At 43.8% G+C, this 18,276-nt stretch overlaps 1 protein-coding gene across 1 annotated transcript in view; it reads left to right on the top strand.

Moving 5' to 3' along the window:
- Nucleotides 1-3,769: 3,769 nt before the first annotated feature.
- The window catches only part of ANKRD29 (ankyrin repeat domain 29), a 67,216-nt gene continuing 52,709 nt past the window's right edge, over nt 3,770-18,276 (top strand). The window contains exons 1-3 of the mRNA XM_012558941.2: nt 3,770-3,838; nt 3,930-4,070; nt 15,689-15,799. Of these exons, the coding sequence (XP_012414395.2) occupies nt 3,770-3,838; nt 3,930-4,070; nt 15,689-15,799 (321 nt within the window). The remainder of the gene's footprint in view (nt 3,839-3,929; nt 4,071-15,688; nt 15,800-18,276) is intronic.

Raw genomic sequence — 18,276 nt, 5'->3', positions numbered from 1 at the left:
GCGAGCCTTCTGGCTGCAGATGTGGGAAACACAATCCCTTGAATCTTTCAATAAATCAACAGTTAGTAAGTTTTGACCATCTACTGTATCTCCAGCCACAGAAGGTCCAGGCTTGAAGAATTTAAACTCTAATGGAAGGGCCAAAAGTAACAGAAGTCATGAGGAATACCAGACCATGTGGGATCAAGGGCTAAGAGGTGTGGTCAGGGATGGATTACCCAATAAGCAAGGTATAAAACCAAAAACCAAACTTGTTGCCCTTGAGTCCATTCCAACTCATAGCAACCCAGTAGGACAGAGTAGAACTGCCCCATAGGGTTTCCAAGGAGCAGCTGGTGGATTTCAACTGCTGACCTTTTAGTTAGCAGCCAGACATTTAAGCAAGATATGCACGGGCTTAATTGTGCTTACTTACTAATCTGTAGTGCACAATTTCACCTGGACTTCAGATGTGATGAAAGCCAGGTGAAACTGTGCACTACAGATTAGTAAATCAGCACAGTTAAGCCCGTGCATACCTTGTTTACTGTAAACTGGTGCATACCGTGTTTACCGCTTAATCCGATCCTAGGTGTGGTACAGAGTGGAGTTGGGGTAGGAGCTCAGCAAAGTTGGGCAAGAGATAGGTGGGGGGCAGGGAAGCGGAAGGGAAAGGGTTAGGGCAGACAAGTCGTATGAGAGAAGAGAACCATTGGGATGGGAGGGAGAGTCCTCTGGCAAAGATGGAGAGGCTTTGTTGGGTAGTGAAAAATTATTTGAGGAGGGAGAGTGGGCTGTGTGGGTTTAATTTCTTATGTTAGGCCCAGTGGGGAGTGGTTTATTTGAGAAGTAGTTGTCTGGCCATGACCATGAGGGTTTTGCTCTGTTTGGGAGCTTTTTTATACAGAAGAGTTTAGGCGTTTTATGTGGGATGGTGTACAGGCACATTCTTTCCAGTGGCTTTGACAAGAACCCATCGACAGCCTGGCCAGAGACTCACTGCCAAAAATAATTTTGAACACCAAGTGTGGTAGTGGAAAGGAAACAAGCTTTGGAGTTAGACAAACTTATTAAAAAGTCTAGCCCTATCACTCTTTAGAAATTACTTCATCTCTCACAACCTTATTTCTTTCATCTGTGGAATGGGCATAATACCCACTGCATAGGATTTTTGTAAGAAAAGCACTTGGTACATAGAAAGCACTCAAAATATTAGTTCTTTCCTCCCCTCCCCCTTTTGTTTATCAAAAATGTTAAAGCAAAACCTCTGATCTTGATCTTGTATAATAATACCATGTGCCAACTTCAAAATTAGCTCATCCATAGACACTCAAGTTAAGGAAAAAATTTTGTCTTTCTTGATTTAAAAGTTAGAATTTTCTATCAAATTTTGCAATGTTTTTATTTAAAAATTATCTTAAACACAAAGTAATACAATTTATCCATAAAAGATAAATATTTTATTTTCATTATTAATTTTTATTTGTAGTTGTGTTTTTAACTTTTAACTTATTCATTGTAAATTCAGTTGAGAAGAGAGCAGGAACCACAAACAGAGGGAGGGGTAATGAATGGTGAGGGGTGAGATGTCCACTTTCCTTTAGCATTTGAATTTTCTAGAAAGGCTATTATTGCCTTTTACACTTTAAAAACAGTATTTTGTTTTTATGGGTTGATTTGTGTCTCCAAAAAAGATATGTTCAAGTTCTAGCCCCTAGTACCTGTGGACGTAACCTTATTTGGAAATAAAGTCTTTTCAGATGTAATTAGTTAACATGAGGTCATCCTGGAGTAGGTTGGACCCTAATCCAATATGACTGGTGTCATTGTAAGAAAAGGAGAAGAGACCCAGATGCAGAGAGACACAGAGGGAAGATGGCTATGTAAAGACAGGGGCAGAGATTGGAGTTATGCTGCCACAAACCAAGGAACACTTGGGGCTCCTAGAAGCTGGACGAGACAAGGAAAGACCCTCCAACAGAGGCTTCTCAAGGAGCAACAAAACCTTTCCAGCAACCTGAATTCAGACTTCTAGCCCTCAAAACAATGAGAGAATAAATTTCTGTTGCTTTAAGCCACGTATTTTGCTGCAACTCTAGGAGACTAATACTCTCCCATTTTCACTTGCCCCAAACCACCACTGGGCAAGTAGCCAGTAGTATGTGTGAGCAAGAGGACGGCTCCTGAAATACTCCAGGTGTGCAGCCTAACACCAAGAGGTGACTGATGTCATCAAAAGGAGAAGGGATATGATTGTATTTTAAATTTTGCCCTTCACTTTCGAAAAGGAAAATCTTACTTATCACTCATGCAATCAAAAGATTTGCTTCCCCAAAGCAAGGTCATGGAAGCTCCATAAACACATCCAAACTCTCCGAGGAACCGAATTGCTAGGCTGAGGGCTGTGGGGACCATGGTCTCAGGGAACATCTAGCTCAGCTGACATAACATAGTTTATAAAGAAAATGTTCTACATTCTACCTTGGTGAGCAGCATCTGGGGTCTTAAAAGCCTGTGGGCAGCCATCTAAGATATTCCACTGGTCTCACCCTCTTCGGGAGAAAGGCAGAATGAAGAAAACAAGATACAAGGGAATGATTAGTCCAAAGGACTAATGGACCACAACTACCACGGCCTCCACCAGAATGAGTCCAGTACAACTAGATGGTGCCAGGCCACCACTACTGACTGCTCTGACAGGGATCACAACAGAGGGTCAGAGCTGGAGAAAAATGTGGAACAAAATTCTAACTCACAAAAAAGACCAGATTTACTGGCCTGGCAGACACTGGAGAAACCGCAAGAGTATGGCTCCCGGACCTTCTTTTAGCTCAGTAATGAAGTCATCCCAAGGTTCACCCTTCAACCAAAGATTAGACAGGCCCATAAAACAAAACAAGACTAACGGGGCCAACAGCCCAGGGACAAGGCCTAGAAGGCAAGAGGGGACAGGAAAGCTAGTAATAGGGAACCCAAGGTCGAGAAGGGAGAGAGCTGATATGTCGTGGGGTTTTTAACCAATGTCATCAAACAATATGTGTACTATTTAATGAGAAACTATATGTTCTGTAAACCTTCATCTAAAGTACAATTGAAAAAATTAAAAAAAAAAAAACAGGTTTGCTTCCCAGATCTTTTCTCCAGGAGAAAAAATCAGATTCTTAAAAAAGGAAGAGAACAGCGGAGAAAATCTAGAAAGATAGAAAATGCAAAAATGAAAACTACTATTTGAAAGGATGGTAGGATGATGTGTGAATTTTTCTCTCATTTTTTATTTACAGTCTTATAATATTTGTGCTATAATGAAGGTTGAGAGGCATCTGAGGCAGACCAGGCTCTTTTGGAGGATGTGTGTGTGTGTGTGTGTGTGTGTGTGTGTGTGTAGCTGGCATGTGGACAGCGGGCATCTGTACATGGCGTGTGAATTGTTGACACAACACCTCGTGTGTCGCGGGGCACGCTGACGCCCCCGCGGGGTCGGCACACGAGGCGCGCACGCCCGCCCCGCCCCAGCGCGGGGCCGCCCGGGCCAGTCTGCGGCGACGGCGGCTGGGCCCGCGGCGGGAGCGCGCGGCGCGCGGAGCCGCCCCTCTGCGGAACCTGCGAGGAGGGGCGGGGAGGGAAGGAGAGGGCGCTCCCAGGCCGGAAGCGTGCCGGGTCCCGCTGGGGCGGCGGCAGGGGAGGGACTGCCGCGGTCATGTGCAGGATGTCCTTCAAGGTGAGCGCCGCGGGGACCGGGAGGGGTGTCCCAGGCCAGGCGGCCGACCCGCGGCGGTGGGGTCCGCACTGCATGACCGCCCGGAGGCGCCGCACGGTGGAGTGGGGGCGGCGAGGGAAAGGAGGGCGCGGTGGGGCCGACGTGGGTCCGCGCGTTTGTGGTTTGGTTCTTTTGGCTCTGCCCGAAAGGCTAAGGTGTTTGTGGCCGCGGGTCAGGTGCGCCTGGCTTCTAGGTGATGGTGCGCCGCGACGGTCGCCGGGTAACAGGTCCGGCCGGGGCGCGGAGAAGCCTGTGGTCAGCGCTCTCCCACCGCAGAGCGGCCGCGCCTCGAGAGGGGCAGCAGTTGCCAGCCAGAATCCCAGATTCTCCCCCTGTGGGTCCTTATTCCGGAATTCCAGATGCATCCACTGCTGCCTCCTCACCAGAGTACTTTTTTTGGACGCTGAAACTGTGTGACTAGCGCAGAGTGCAGCTGCAGTTGAGCACCAGGCTTCAGTGTCTAAAGGAATCTTGGCTTAAAAAGAGTTTAATATTAAAGTCGTTCCATTTAATCACCACATTTTAGAATGAAAGTGAGGGTAATTGATTTGCCCCACTTGAAATGCTTTAATAAAAAAAAATCGCCGAAATCCACTGAGGACTTAAAATGTGCTGATTCTGAAATATCATCTTAATCCTCATGAAGGCTGAGTACTTTTTTTTTTTTTCAGATGAAAAAACTAAGGCATAGAGAAGTTAAATAACACCCCTACAGTCTTACAGCCAATAAGTCAGTAGTGTTATGATTCAAAGCCAAGTGTATCTGGTTCCAGCTGCTGTAAACCTTACTGTCTCTTGCAGTCGTTTATGTCAGGAGGGGATGACATGGGGAGGTTTGCAATTTAGAAAGATCTCTCTGGCTACAATTTGAAGAGGATGGAGCTGGAAAACCAATCAGGAGGATGCTGTGGTTATCTTGTTAGGAAGTGGTACTGGCTTGGTCCAGGGCATAGGCAGCAAGGATAGAAGGAGACAAGTGTGAGTGACTCTAACGATTTAAAACAGAATTCAGGAATTGATGGCATGAGCTGAGTTAGTGAAGAATGGAGGTCTGAAGATAAAACGTTTGGGTTAGGACAGAGAAAGTTTGGTGATGGGATGGCAGTCCAAGTAGAGATGATGACTAGACAGATATACATACCAGGAACCCAGGAGGGACGTCTAGGCAGGAGAGATAGACATTAGATTTAGGGATAAGCAGTGTTAAGTGGTAATTGAAGCCAGAGGAATGAAGGTGGTGTTGCCCAGTGAGACCAGGTAAGGATGGAAAAGAGGACTGAGGACAAAATCTGGAAAAAGATCAGGATTTAAGAAACAGCAGAATAAGAGCAGTGCACCAGGAAAACTGAGAAGGAGCAGTCAGAGACGAATGAGAAAACTCAGGAGAATGTGAGATCAGGTCACTGAGCCGCCTTTCCATAAAGATGGGGAGGGCCTCAGTGTTAATACTTTAGAGCAATCAAATCTAAGAATTGAAAACATCCACTGGATTTAGTAACAACACAGCCACTGATGACCTTGCCCAGAGCAGTTTCAATGAAGTGCTGGGTTCAGGAGCCAGATTGCAACAGCTTGAAAAATGAGTGGGTGGAAACAGCAAGTATAGAGAACTCTTTCAAGAAATTCTGCTAGAAAAGGGGATAAAGAAAGGTAGTGGCTGCCGCAGTGATCTGGAGTTGACCAAGGGTTTGTTTGCTTTGAAATGGTAGAGACTTGAGCATCTTTCAAAGGCGATAGACAACCTAGTATTAAATAGACAACCCAGTTTAAAAATGGGCAGAGGATCTGAATGCAGTAGACATTTCTCCAAAGAAGATACACAGTGGCCAATAAGCACATGAAAAGATGCTCACCATTATTAGTCATTAGGGAAAGTGCAGATGGGAAAACCACAATGAAATACCACTTTACACCCACTAAAATGGCTATTATCAAAAAGATCAACAACGATAAATGTTGACCAGGATGTGGAGAAATGGGAATCCTCATACATTGCTGGTGGGAATGTAAAACAGTGCAGTTTCGCAGTTCCTCAAAATGTTAAGTTACCATGTGACTCAGCAATCCCACTCCTAGGAATACCCAAGAGAATTGGAAACAAGTTGACACAAAAACCTGTTCATGAATGTTCATTACAGTATTATTCATAACAGCCAAAAAGTAGAAAGAATCCAAGTGTCTGTCAACTGATGAATGGATAAAAACATGGTCTATCCATATAATGGAATATCATTCAGCTGTGAAAAGGAGTGAAGTGCTGATGCATGCTACAACATGGATGAACCTTGAATATACTATGCTAAGTGAAAGAAGCCTAACACAAAAGACCACATATTGTATGATTCGATGTATGTGAAATGTCCAGAATAGGCAAATCCATGGAAACAGAAAGTATATCAGTGGCTGCCAGGGGCTGGGGGAGCAGGGAGTGACTGCTGAAGTTACTTATTTGGGTGATGAAAATGTTCTGGAATAGGTGGTGGTGATGGTTGCACAACCTTACGGATAAAGTGATAGAGACTGATTTGTACATTTTAAAAGGGTGGATTTATGGTATGTGAATTATCTCAATTTAAAAAAATTACTAAAATGATGATAGGCAGTGTTGAGAAGGCTTGGGAGTAGAGGGGCTGATTGAGTTGAGTGAGTGAATTATTCAGGGCGTGGGAGGGGTGGAGAGCAAGAGCAAGGCTCAATTAGCTTTAGGGATTAACTAGAACAGGTGGTGAAAAACCTCTTCCATTGGGATAGGAAGAAAGGCGGTGAGGTTGAGTGTGGATACAGATGTTTTGTAAGTGAAAGGACAGGACGTTGTCAGGATTTGGAGTGAGTAGAAAGGAAACAGGTGCCAAAATTTTTAGTGAATAAGCAAGAATGATCAGGAGGTGACAGCTACAAGTGAGGTAGACGATGAGAAAGTGGGATGGCCTGGGTCTTGAAGGAGCAGAGATTTGTACACCAGAGTGGGGGTGGGGGGGCCTGGAAGCCAGGTGAGGAGGGACCTGATTGCATTTCTCAGCCCAGGGCTGGTGTGGGAGAGGTCCTGCCTCCACCATGAAGGGTGCTGGGGCACTCTTGGCAGGGAAACAGAGGGAGCACTCTGTGCTAGGTTAAGGATGAAGAGGAGTGGATTTTCCAGGAATGGACTCGATGGCAATGGGTTGGGTTTGGTTCTGGAGTTAGAAATGGTGCAGAGGGACAGTTTGACCGGAGGGAAGCCAAGTCGTCAGTAAGATGGTGTTGGCCTGGCAGCAGTCTTCCATCCCCCTCACATCATAGCAAACATATTACATGCATCACAGCCCGCAGTTGTAGTCAAGGGTTTTTTTTTTTGTTTTTTTAATTGTACTTCAGGTGAAGGCTTACAGAACAGATAGTTTCTCATGAAACAGTAGTACACATGTTGTTTTATGACATTGGTTAACAACCCACAACATGTCAACCCTCGAACTTCTTAACCTTTTTTTTTGGTGAAAATATACATAGCCAAAGATACACCATTTCAGAAATTTCTACATGCACAGTTCAGTGACATTGACTACGCTCTTCCAATTGTGCTGTTATTCTCACTTAAGATGAAGACTTACAGAACAAAATAGTTTCTCATTTACTACAAATGTTGCCCTGTGACAATGGTTAACAATCTCACAACACATCAACAATATCCTTACCCAACCTTGGGTTCCCTATCATCAGCTTCCTTGTCCCCTTCTGCCTTCTGGCACTTGTCCCTGGACTCCTGTACCTCGTTAGTCTCATTTGGTTTTACGGGGCTGTCCACTCCTAGACTGAACGGTGAACCTCAGAGATAACTTCACCACTGAGCTAAGAGGGTGTCTGGGGGCCATACTCTCGGGGTTTCTCCAGTCTCCTTTAGGCCAGTAAATCTGGTCTTTTTTTTTTGTGAGTTAGAATTATGCTCTACATCCTTCTCCAGCTCTGTCCAGAACCCTCTGTGGTGATCCTGGTCAGAGCAGCCAGTGGTGGTAGCCGGGCACCATCTAGCTGGACTGGACTCAGTCCGGTGGAGGCCTTGGTAGCTGTGGACAATTAGTCCTTCAGACTAATCTTTTCCTTGTATCCTGTTCTCTTCATTCTCCTCAAGGGTTTTTTTTTTATTGTGATAAAACATATATAACAAAATCTTTGCCATTTCAACCAGTTTTACTTGTACTATTAAGTGATATCTACCAGCCACTCTTTGGAAACCCTATAGGGCAGTTCTGCTGTCATATAGGGTTGCTATGAGTTGGAATCGACTCTATGGCAACGGGTGTGGTTTGGATTAAGTGATAATAATTAAGTTCACCATGTTCAGCCTTTACTAGTGGAGACATTTTATTGTAAAATGTTTTGAAGGGAGTTTCATAATACTGCTTTTAAAATTGTTTGGTTGTGAGTACCTCGATTAATTTACGTTACCATGATTTTTGTATAATTGTCATATATATAAGTAATTCTTATGCAGTGAGAAAATCAGACCTACAGATTGTTCTTGTGTATTGTTAATATTTGATGAATGCCACATTTAGCAATTAATAAAGTTGGCAAAATGTTATGCTTGGTAGATGTTTAGTTAAGCATTTGTTAACTTTGATTTTGAAGCCATAGATTAATTTTTTTTTTTTGTAGTCTCCTTAAAGGCCTATAGGATCTTGGCCTTGGGCCTCCAAAGCCCCAGTGCTAAAAAGGTCCAGCGTGAGATGACCAGAGAGATTTATATTTTGGACGGTAACCAAAAATAACAGATTTTTCCCATTTATGTGCATAAATTAACCAAAACCAAACCAGTTGCAGACGACTTGGTTACCATTCATGGTCAGAGTAAAACTGTGCCCAATAAGGTTTTCAATGGCTGGTATACAAATTAACCCTTAAATCTAACTGTTGCAGTCCAGTCGATTCCGACTCATAGCGACCCTATAGGACAGAGTAGAACTGCCCCATAGGGTTTCCAAGGAGCTGCTGGTGGATTTGAACTGCTGACCTTTTGGTTAGCAGCCAAACGCTTAACCAGTGCACCACTAGGGCTCCAGTGCACAAGTTACTACCCTATAAATAACATATTTTTATTGCATGTTTGGTGGAAACTATCTTGACTGAAGAGTAGAAGCAGAGCATTATAAATCATATTTTAATCTCCTGATGATTCAGAGTCACCGGCGTGTAGGCCTATTGTGAACCACATTGACGCCTTTGCATCTACTTTTTATTTCTCTGTTATGCTGTCTGTATGTCTGCCTTGAATAAACTTCCTCTTTCCCAACTGAAAAATCCTAATTTGTTCTGGTTGGGAAAATAGACACGTTTGTTAGAATTATTTTTAAAGAAAAAGCAAACTGAGAGTTCAGGTCGGAGCCTTGTTGTGGAATGAAGTTCATAAATTCCAGTACACTGACTAATAACAGCTATTCAGCTGCTTAGGACTCTTCTTCAGGGCTGAGGTTGCCAAAAGTCTAACACAATGTGGGTGGGGTGGGGTTGCCATATTAGAGGACAGCATAACTAGATAAAGACAAGTATCTGGGTCTTTTTTGAGCATGTCCTACCCAAGAGAGTACAGAATCTCAATACTGTATATCATCTTTCTGGTAGAAATTGCTCATGCCTTAGCCAGAAGTATAGGAACTTGTGTTTCATCCTTGTAAAGTACTGAGGGTATGTGAATTGTCTCATATTCAATACAACTTTAATTCACCAGTCAGCTTAAATTAATAAAGCCATATTTTTAACAAATTTATTGAAATAAAATTCACATACCATAAATTCGCCCATTTAAAGTCTACAATTCACTGGTTTTCATTATGTTCACAGAGTCGTGCACCAGCACAATTTATCTTAGAAAATTTCCATCACAAAAAAACAAAAAAACAAAAAAAACTGTTAGCTGTTGCTCGCCATTACCCCCAAAACTCCCCAGCCTAGGGAACCACTGATCTATTTCTGTTGCTATAGATAAGCCTTTTCTGGACATAAATGTTTCTAACAGGCTTTAAACCATGGTCTTGCGTTCTGAGTTTGGAAATGCTAGTATTATATGCACCTACCTCTAAGAGCTCAGCTGTTAACCAAAAGGTCGGCAGTTCGAATCCACCAGCCACTCCTTGGATTCCCAGGGCATATCACTTAATTTTTTCCTCAGTTGCCTATCACTTACAGAAGCGTAATGATACTTACAGTACAGGGTTTTAGGCCTATTTATGTTTATCAAGCATGCTGAAATTTTCAAATGCTTAGCATACCGTGGGACATTGGATTAGACTAGCCCATGACATCTTGGTAACAACCTTCTGCACGTGGCTTCTAAATCCATCCTTATTTAATGCAGTCTGTAACATCAAGGAAATTCATTACTGACTAAATCTAATGTTCTCTTGATTGAATTAATAAGTATACACTTTAAATTCACATTATTCTGAACCCTTTTTTAAAATAGTTTAAGTCTCTACCCTCACTTTGCCTTTAGTCAAAATTGCAGTTTTGTGTAAGTAACAGATTCCCTTCTGTTTTTTCTCTCCCCCTCTTTCCTGTACTTCTGGTAGTGTTCTAATCAGTACTGTTTCAGCCACAATTCTGGCAGTAAAGGAGAAAAAAGAGAAGAAAATATGGTATATGTGGTGTATTTTTCTTTGTGGAAGTTTATACTCAATTTTTCTCACAGGGAGTAAGATGTAAGCTTTCAGTCTCTGGACACAGACTTGAGTTTGAATCCTGGCTCTTCCTAACTGTATGATCTTGAGTAATTCACTTACTCTTTCTGTGCCTCAGTCTCCTCATCTTAAAAATGGGATAATACTTTGAAAACATGCTGAGTGAAATAAGTAGTCACTTACATGAAAGATCTAGAATAGGAAAGTTCATTAGTCATTACCAGGGGTGGGCGGAAGGGAGGGGAAAGGGGGGACTCATTGCTTAAGGGACACTGAGCTTCTGTTAAGGATGATGGGAAAATCTGAGAACAGATAGTGGTGATGGTTGGACCATGTGGTAAACATTAATTAACATCAGAACTGTACATGTGAAGAATGTTGAAATGGCAAATTTTTTGTTACATATGTATTTATCACAATGTTTAAAAAATAGAGATAACAGTAATACCTCATGGAGTTGTTCTGGGAGTAGAGTGAGTTAGAGCAGTTAAAGTACTTGGTGCACTCAGTGTTAGTTGCTGTTATTCATAATGTTGCAGCCAACAAGCTTGAGAGAGACTTGTTGGTCTTATTGTAGAGATCAGAAAAATCAAGAAAGAGGTATAATAGGAATAACACGGTTGGTTAAACACTTTATGGTTTGTGTAAAATATTTTACATGCATCAATTCATTTAAAGGTCAAAGGACTTGCCCCGTTTCACTCCAGACCATTTATAATCATGTACATATTGTACATATTGAAGTTATCCAGGGAGAATGATTTGTACAGAACCTAAAGGGAAGGAAGATCAGGGGACTTTCCATCTTGGCATAAGAGAATCTTGGAATGCAAGATTGGAAGGAGGTCATTGGGGGCCAACACTGCTTCCTTGCTGTCTACAGGAGGAGAATTCTGTAGGAGGCAGAACACTGTGATGGTTAAAAAGACCAGCCACAAGCAACAGACTGCCTGGCACTTAAGCCTGCTTGCCGTTTCTCACTTACCTCATCTGTAAGATGGAACACTAATAGCACCCACCTGAATGAGCTGTAATGTGGATTTAAGGAGCTAGTACATGCAGAGTTATACTGCGCAGTACAGAGTCCAGTTGCCGTTGAGTCGATTCTGACTCATGGCAACCCCATGTGTTGCAGAGTAGAACTGCACTCATGGCTGTGACCTTTCAGAAGCAGATCGCCAGGCTTTCTTCCTAGACACCGCTGGGTGGGTTTGAACCGCCAGCCTTCCGGTTAGTAACCAAGTGCTTAAGCGTTAGTCCCACCCAGGGATTCCCTGATACTGAGTAAGCACTTAATAAGTATCAGCTCAAGATGCCTGCCCTCCTATTGATGTGATAGCCCCCGTGTGGTAGGAGCACTTACCTATTTCCTTACTAGGCTTTTCTGCCTAGATGCCCATAGTGTTGCTTGATGAGGGTCTGTGCCCTGGATCAGTCGAGCCAATGAAACGTACTCCAAGTCAAAAAGAGAGTGAAAGTTTATTTAGGAGGTGATCACCAACGGGGAATCTAACAGCAATGCAAGCTGTCTTTGTGGAGTCCAGAAAGGCAGTTTTACATTAGAGCTTATATATGATTGTCATAAAGGGGACATAGTGTCTTTTAGGCATGTAGCTCACAGATGACATGGCTGAATGAGTTGTTCATTACCAGATAATTACAAGAGACTCTTTTATCAGACTAAAGAGATGCATGCTGGACATCTCCTTATCAGGCTAAAGATATACATGCCAGACATCTGGGCTCTAATCTTCCCGTGGTGGGTCGTAAGTCACAGGTAGCTGCACAGAACAAAACAAAGTCATTAACAAAAGTATACAGAAAGGAGAAGGCAGGCAGAAAAAACTTACAGGTTAATCCTGGCATTGTGTCAAGCTCTCAGTCACCCGTTTTGAAAAGGAGAAAACATGCCATGGAGTAATAGGGTCAAAATAGGCACCTGAAACTCTTCATTAATCTGTCCCTCATACAGTATTTCTGACTTCCATGAATGGTGCCACAATCAACCAGGCATTCAAACCAGAATCCCGGGAATCCATCCAGACGTCCCCTTTTCCCTCTCCTCCACATAGAGTCGCAGACCAAGACTGTTCAGTTTAGCTCCTTGAAATTTCCCTCACCTTTCTCATCCTTGCATTCCCACTGTTGTCACCTCAGCTCAGTCCCTTACACCTCTTATGCAGTCCACTACAGTGGTCTCCTAACCCTTGTAAACACCATTCTCCTGAAGCTGCACAGGGACCTTTCTGAAATGCAAACTGGAAAGTGTCCTCCCTACCCTAAAGCCCTTCATTGACTCCCTAGTACCCACCAGGATAAAGTTAGACTCTGCAGCACGGCACGCAGAGCCTCAGCATTGGCCCTGTCCGCCTGCCCTCTCTCCTCTCACACCCTTCACTCCAGCCCTTCTGAGCTAGTGAGGGATCCCAGAATGCAGTGGAAGCCCCCATGTCTTTGCTTAGCCAACCCCTCTGCCTGGGATGTTTGTCACCCCTGTGTCCACCGAGATCCCTATTTGTCTATCAAAACTGATCTGAAGACTTCCTTCTCTTTGAGCTGTTTCTGACGACCTTCCTCAGGTAGACTTGACCATTGTTTGCTTTGAGCCCTTTGCATATACATCTGCATCCCTACATTAGCACCTATAGTAATTTTTCATACCTGTTGACATGACTTATTTTCCTGTTAGACCATAAAGCCATTGTGAGCAGGGACCAACGTTGACTTGTACCTCTAGTCTGAGCCCCTGGTAGGGCTACTGTCCCTCATATGCTAGTGACCAAAATGAATTTGCCTGGACAAGTATTTTAAAGAGCTTAGAGCTCTGTGAATATACAACTACCATTTCTTGAGTATTTTTATATGTTTTATCTCATTTAATCCTCCTAAAAACACACAAGAAGGGTACTATTATTATTATTCCCGTTTTACTGGGACAGAGAGAAGTTAAACATCCTCAAAGTCAAGAAAGTAGGAAGTGGCAAGGCCAGGATTTGAACCCAGCTCGTTCTTGCCCCAGAGCCTGAGTGCTAATTGACAACTCTGTCATGCCTCCATCTCCCAATAGATGAGCCCTTACGGTTTTTCACAAAGATCCATTTCTGAAATCATGTATAAAGCCAGGGTGCCCAGCCAGAACAGGAGAGAAATCCCCGAGGCCATCCCAGAGACAGGAGCCGGTCCTGTTTGGAGAACTTGTTGTGACAATTGATGTTTATTGTTTGCGAATGGCTTTTCAAAGGTGTTTGGAGTCACTGTGAATCAACAAAATTACTAAAAAATCAGTTACAGTTTATTACTCTCCCGTTGTCATGTTTCAGGAAAAGCCAGCAGAGCTGTTCCACAGAGCATATTAACTTCTCTTCCTAATTCCCAGACTTGGTTTTGACTTTGTGCAGTGTGTTAGAAGGGCATTGTTTCATGACTTACTATACAGGTTTAACCTGCCTTGCCATTCATGCGATCAGTAACAACTGTAACAAATTAGACCCAGCCTGGGGCAGAAGCAGTCAACAAGGGGTGGGAATACTGTGATTGCAGTCTGCTTTGGAAACTCCTGGGACAGTAAAACTTACACCTTCAGGGAAGGCAACTGTTGACCTGACATGTAAGGTGATTTTTTCCTCTTAAATGAGCCAGGGAACTGTTCCAAGTATTTCTGTGATCTGCTTATCACTACCTGCTTCACCGTGCTCTCCTCCACATGTCCACAAGAGCACTAAGCCTTGTGTGTGCTGCAGGACTTCAGAAATCAAATCCTCACATCCACAAGTACTGCCCTACTCTGTTGTGACTGCGCTTTCATTTTAGATGACTCCATTTGGTGGCTGAAATTGTTTTTCTTTTTAAGTTAGTGAAGCATTGTATTTAATGCCATATCTATATTTTATTTAATACCTTATCTGTGTGGTATTTAATACCTGTGTGCTACAAATGGTTAATGTGCTCAGCTGCTCACCAAAAGGTTGCAGGGTTAAGTCCACCCAGAGGTGCCTTGGAAGAAAGGCCTAGCGATCTGCTTACGAAAAATCAGCAATTGAAACCCCTATGGAGTACTGTTTGCACCACCCAGAAAACAGTTATTTAATACTTTACATACATTTAAAAAGACATATTGCATAAAAGGCTTTTTGGGTGGGGGGTTTTAAACTCACCGAAAAATGCTTTTATTAAACAATTTTAATACTCTAAAATTCCCTGAGACAAGCAGAATGCTTTATCAGTCCCAATGCTTTGAATTTAACATTGCCTATTGATTCTGACTTTGTAAAGGAAGTGGATAGAGGGAAGGGAAGAAAACTAGCATTTGTAAGCATTTTTGGTGTGTTGGGCACTGCGTTAGGTGATCAGTCTACATCGTTTAATCCTAACTGTAAACATCAAGGCAGGCACTGTGCTTTCCACCTCCAGGAGGAAACTGGGACTCACCAGGGCCAATCACTTGCCCAGGGCTAGGATTGAAATCCAGAGCTGCCTGGTTCCAAGGACCTTCTCCCACTGATGGGCTATTCTCTACAAATCCAAATTGATTGATTGAGAGATGGAAATTGTATTACAGTCAACCCTGCCATTCTCTTCTTGGAGAACTGTTTTCCAGCTCGATGCTTTCCATGGATCTGGTTCCAGCATTAACTTGGCAGCTTTAAAATGACCCAGCAGTGGAGTGAAGAATCCACAGAAGGACATGTAACAGTATTTTCTGCCCACAGTTCCTGGTTCTCAACTAAAACCTCTGGCAAGTTCCAGCTGCAGCAAAGAAAATTAGGTGCAGGGGAATGAGGCATCTCCCCGGGTAGCTGGAGTCATGGTAGAACGTGGTGAGGACAGAGAAAAAGGTGCAGGTAAACTTCGGGAGTCAGAATTGGGAGAGATTTTGCTCAGTTTAGAGGTGAAGAGCGATTTGGGAACATTTCCAGGAGGAAATAGCATTTGAGCAGAGCTTTGACCTTGAAATGATGGGGGAAAATTCATTTCAAGCAAAAAGGAAACTGTGAACAAAGACACAGAGGCAGGAAAGTAAGGACATTGGTGGGAAATAGAGTATTAATAGTGCTGTATTTTGTCAATAGCGTTGCTTTTCATAACAACGTGTGGCTCAGGTATCTGGTAGAAAACAGCATACATTCCATCACCAGTTGTGTTATCACCAATTGCTGGAGAAGCAGTCTTCCAAATGATATGGCACATCTGGAAATTTCTCCCTTTTGAGTGTTCATAAAGGTATGGTATTATATATTTGCACAGAAGTGGTTGGTTTAACCAATGTTTGTTTTAAGACTCCTGTTCCATTGTGTTTCTGCAGAAGGAAACTCCCCTTGCAAACGCTGCCTTCTGGGCAGCCAGGAGAGGAAACGTGGCGCTCCTGAAGTTGTTGTTGAACAGCGGCCGGGTGGATGTGGACTGCAGAGACAGTGTATGCACTGGATCCGGTACATGCATGCCAAGAGCATACCATTCTCCCCTGTTGGCATACATTTCCCTTCACAATGCTTATTTACTTTTCTGTGTTTGCTTGCTTTATTCTTTTCACAAAGTCCAAGTTACTATGGAGACCTTGAAAACATGGGGGGGTGGGGAGTCAGAAAGCAGATAATTACATGCATAAAACAGAAGGTGGCCACAGCAGGGAGAGATCCTTCACCAGGAACCAGAATTGGCCAATTCCAAGAAGAAAGGGGGGTCAAGTCAAAGAATTCAAACCAACTGCTCTTATGAAAAAATGGAGATAATTTAGAGCGAAGGGGGCCTTCCACGGACGTGGGAGTTAACGTTTTTTCCTACAAGGATGAGAAAACAGAAATTGACGCCCCCACCCAGCCTCTCTCATCCTTTCAGTACCTTTTACAAATGTAAGTACTCTAATTGACAGTTAAAGGGGAAATAAAAATAGATAACTGCTGCCCGCTGGCAGGCCCCACTTAGAGAAGCCTTTCCCTCCCAAGCTAGAAGCAGTCATCTCTCTCTACTCAGCAGGACTTCGCATCCCTGAGGACAAGGAGGGTCTCAGATGAGGAGAGCAGGAGCTGAGACGTTTTGATTTTAGGAGTTAAATGTTTTCAAAGGCGCGTTATTGTTTTCCTGAAAACAGGATGCGCCACTTCCAGCTTTTCTTGCATGCGTTTGGTAAGTGAAACCAGCTGCCGGCCCAGAGTGAAATATTAGTGTTTGCTCCAGTTGGCCCACTAGGCCCTGGGAGCAAGATATCTTGGGTTGGCACCTCCAGACCCACTCTTCACCCTTCTCCAGCTGGCTCTGTGTCCAAGAGTCTGAACTGTATGCATTGCAGCAGTGGACTTGCCTGCCCTCTGGTTTCCAGTTGGGGTTGGCCAACAGCAGCATTGGCAGAAAGTTGGAGGGTGGGAGGGGAGGGAGATTGGAGAGCCCAGTGCCTCCCTGCTCCTGTCTGCCAGTTCCCCCGACACAGTGCGGTCACTCTCTGGGTCCTGAGAAACGCAGCTTCCCCTCCCACCTTCAGGCTACGAAGTCCCACTCTTACCAGCTCCGAGCCCTGCACTAGTCTTTGTACCACGTCTTTATTTATTTATTTATTTTCATATAAAAATTTATATGTACATTGTTATGTGACTCTAATTGCTCTCTCCCTACTGTGACAGCGCACTCCTCCTTTCCACCCCTGATTCCCCATGTCCATTCAACCAGCTCCTAACCCTCTGTGCCTTCCCATCTCACCTCTGGACAGAAGCTGCCCGTTTAGTCTCTTGTGTCTACTTGAGCTAAGAGGCACACTCCTCACGAGTATCAGTTTATGTCCCACAGTCCAGCCCAATCCCTGTCTGAAGAGTTGGCCTCGGAAATTGTTTTAGTTCTGGGCTGATAGAGAATCTGGGGGCCGTGCTTTCCAGTCTCAGACCATTAAGTCTGGTCTTCTTACTAGAATTTGAGTTCTGCACCCCACCTTTCTCCTGCTCCATCAGGGACTCTCTGTTGTATTCCCTGTCAGGGCGGTCATTGGTGGTAGCCGAGTACCATCGATTCTTCTGGTCTCAGGCTGATGAAGTCTCTGGTTTATGTGGCCCTTTCTGTCTCTTGGGCTAATACTTTCCTTGTATCTTTGGTGCTCTTCATTCTCCTTTACTCCAAGTGGTTGGGACCAATTGATACATCTTAGATGGCCACTTGCAAGCTTTTAAGACCCCAGACGCCACTTATCAAAGTAGGATGCAGAACATTTTCTTAATAAGCTTTGTTACATGAATTGATCTAGATGTCCCCTGAAACCATGGTCTGCAGACCTCCACCCCTGCTACTCTGTCCCTCAAAGTGTTTGATTATATTCAGGAAACTTCTTAGCTTTGGTTTAGTCCAGTTGTGTTGACTTCCCCTGTAGTGTATGCTGTCCTTCCCTTCACCTAAGATAATTCTTATCTGCTATCTAGTTAGTAAATAACCTTCACCCTCCCTCCCCACCCTTGTAACCATCAAAGAATGTTTTCTTCTGTGTACCACGTCTTTATAAATAGTGTCTTCATTAAACTTTCTTCAGGGTATCCTCATTTTGTTGCACCATCTGTTTCTTGCCAGGACCCAGACTGATTGGAGTCTTGGGCATCTGTGAAGTGGCTGTCCTACCTCATGGGGCAGCAGTGCCACATCGGGCATAACTGCCTCACCCAGGCTGAGGGCTGTGGGAACCGTGGTCTCGGGGAACATCTAGCTGAACTTGCATAACATAGTTTATAAACAAAATGTTCTACATTCTACCTTGGCGAGTAGTATCTGGGGTCTTAAAAGCTTGTGAGCAGCCATCTAAGCTACTCTACTGGTCTCACTCCTTCGGGAGCAAGGGAGAATGAAGAAAACAAGGTACAAGGGAAATATTAGTCCAAAGGACTAACAGACCACAGCTACCATGGCCTCCACCAGACTGAG

This window comes from Trichechus manatus, unplaced genomic scaffold (genome assembly GCF_000243295.1).
Source record: "Trichechus manatus latirostris isolate Lorelei unplaced genomic scaffold, TriManLat1.0 scaffold00199, whole genome shotgun sequence".
Lineage (NCBI taxonomy): Eukaryota > Metazoa > Chordata > Mammalia > Sirenia > Trichechidae > Trichechus > Trichechus manatus.
This window is presented reverse-complemented; position numbering and strand designations above follow the sequence as displayed.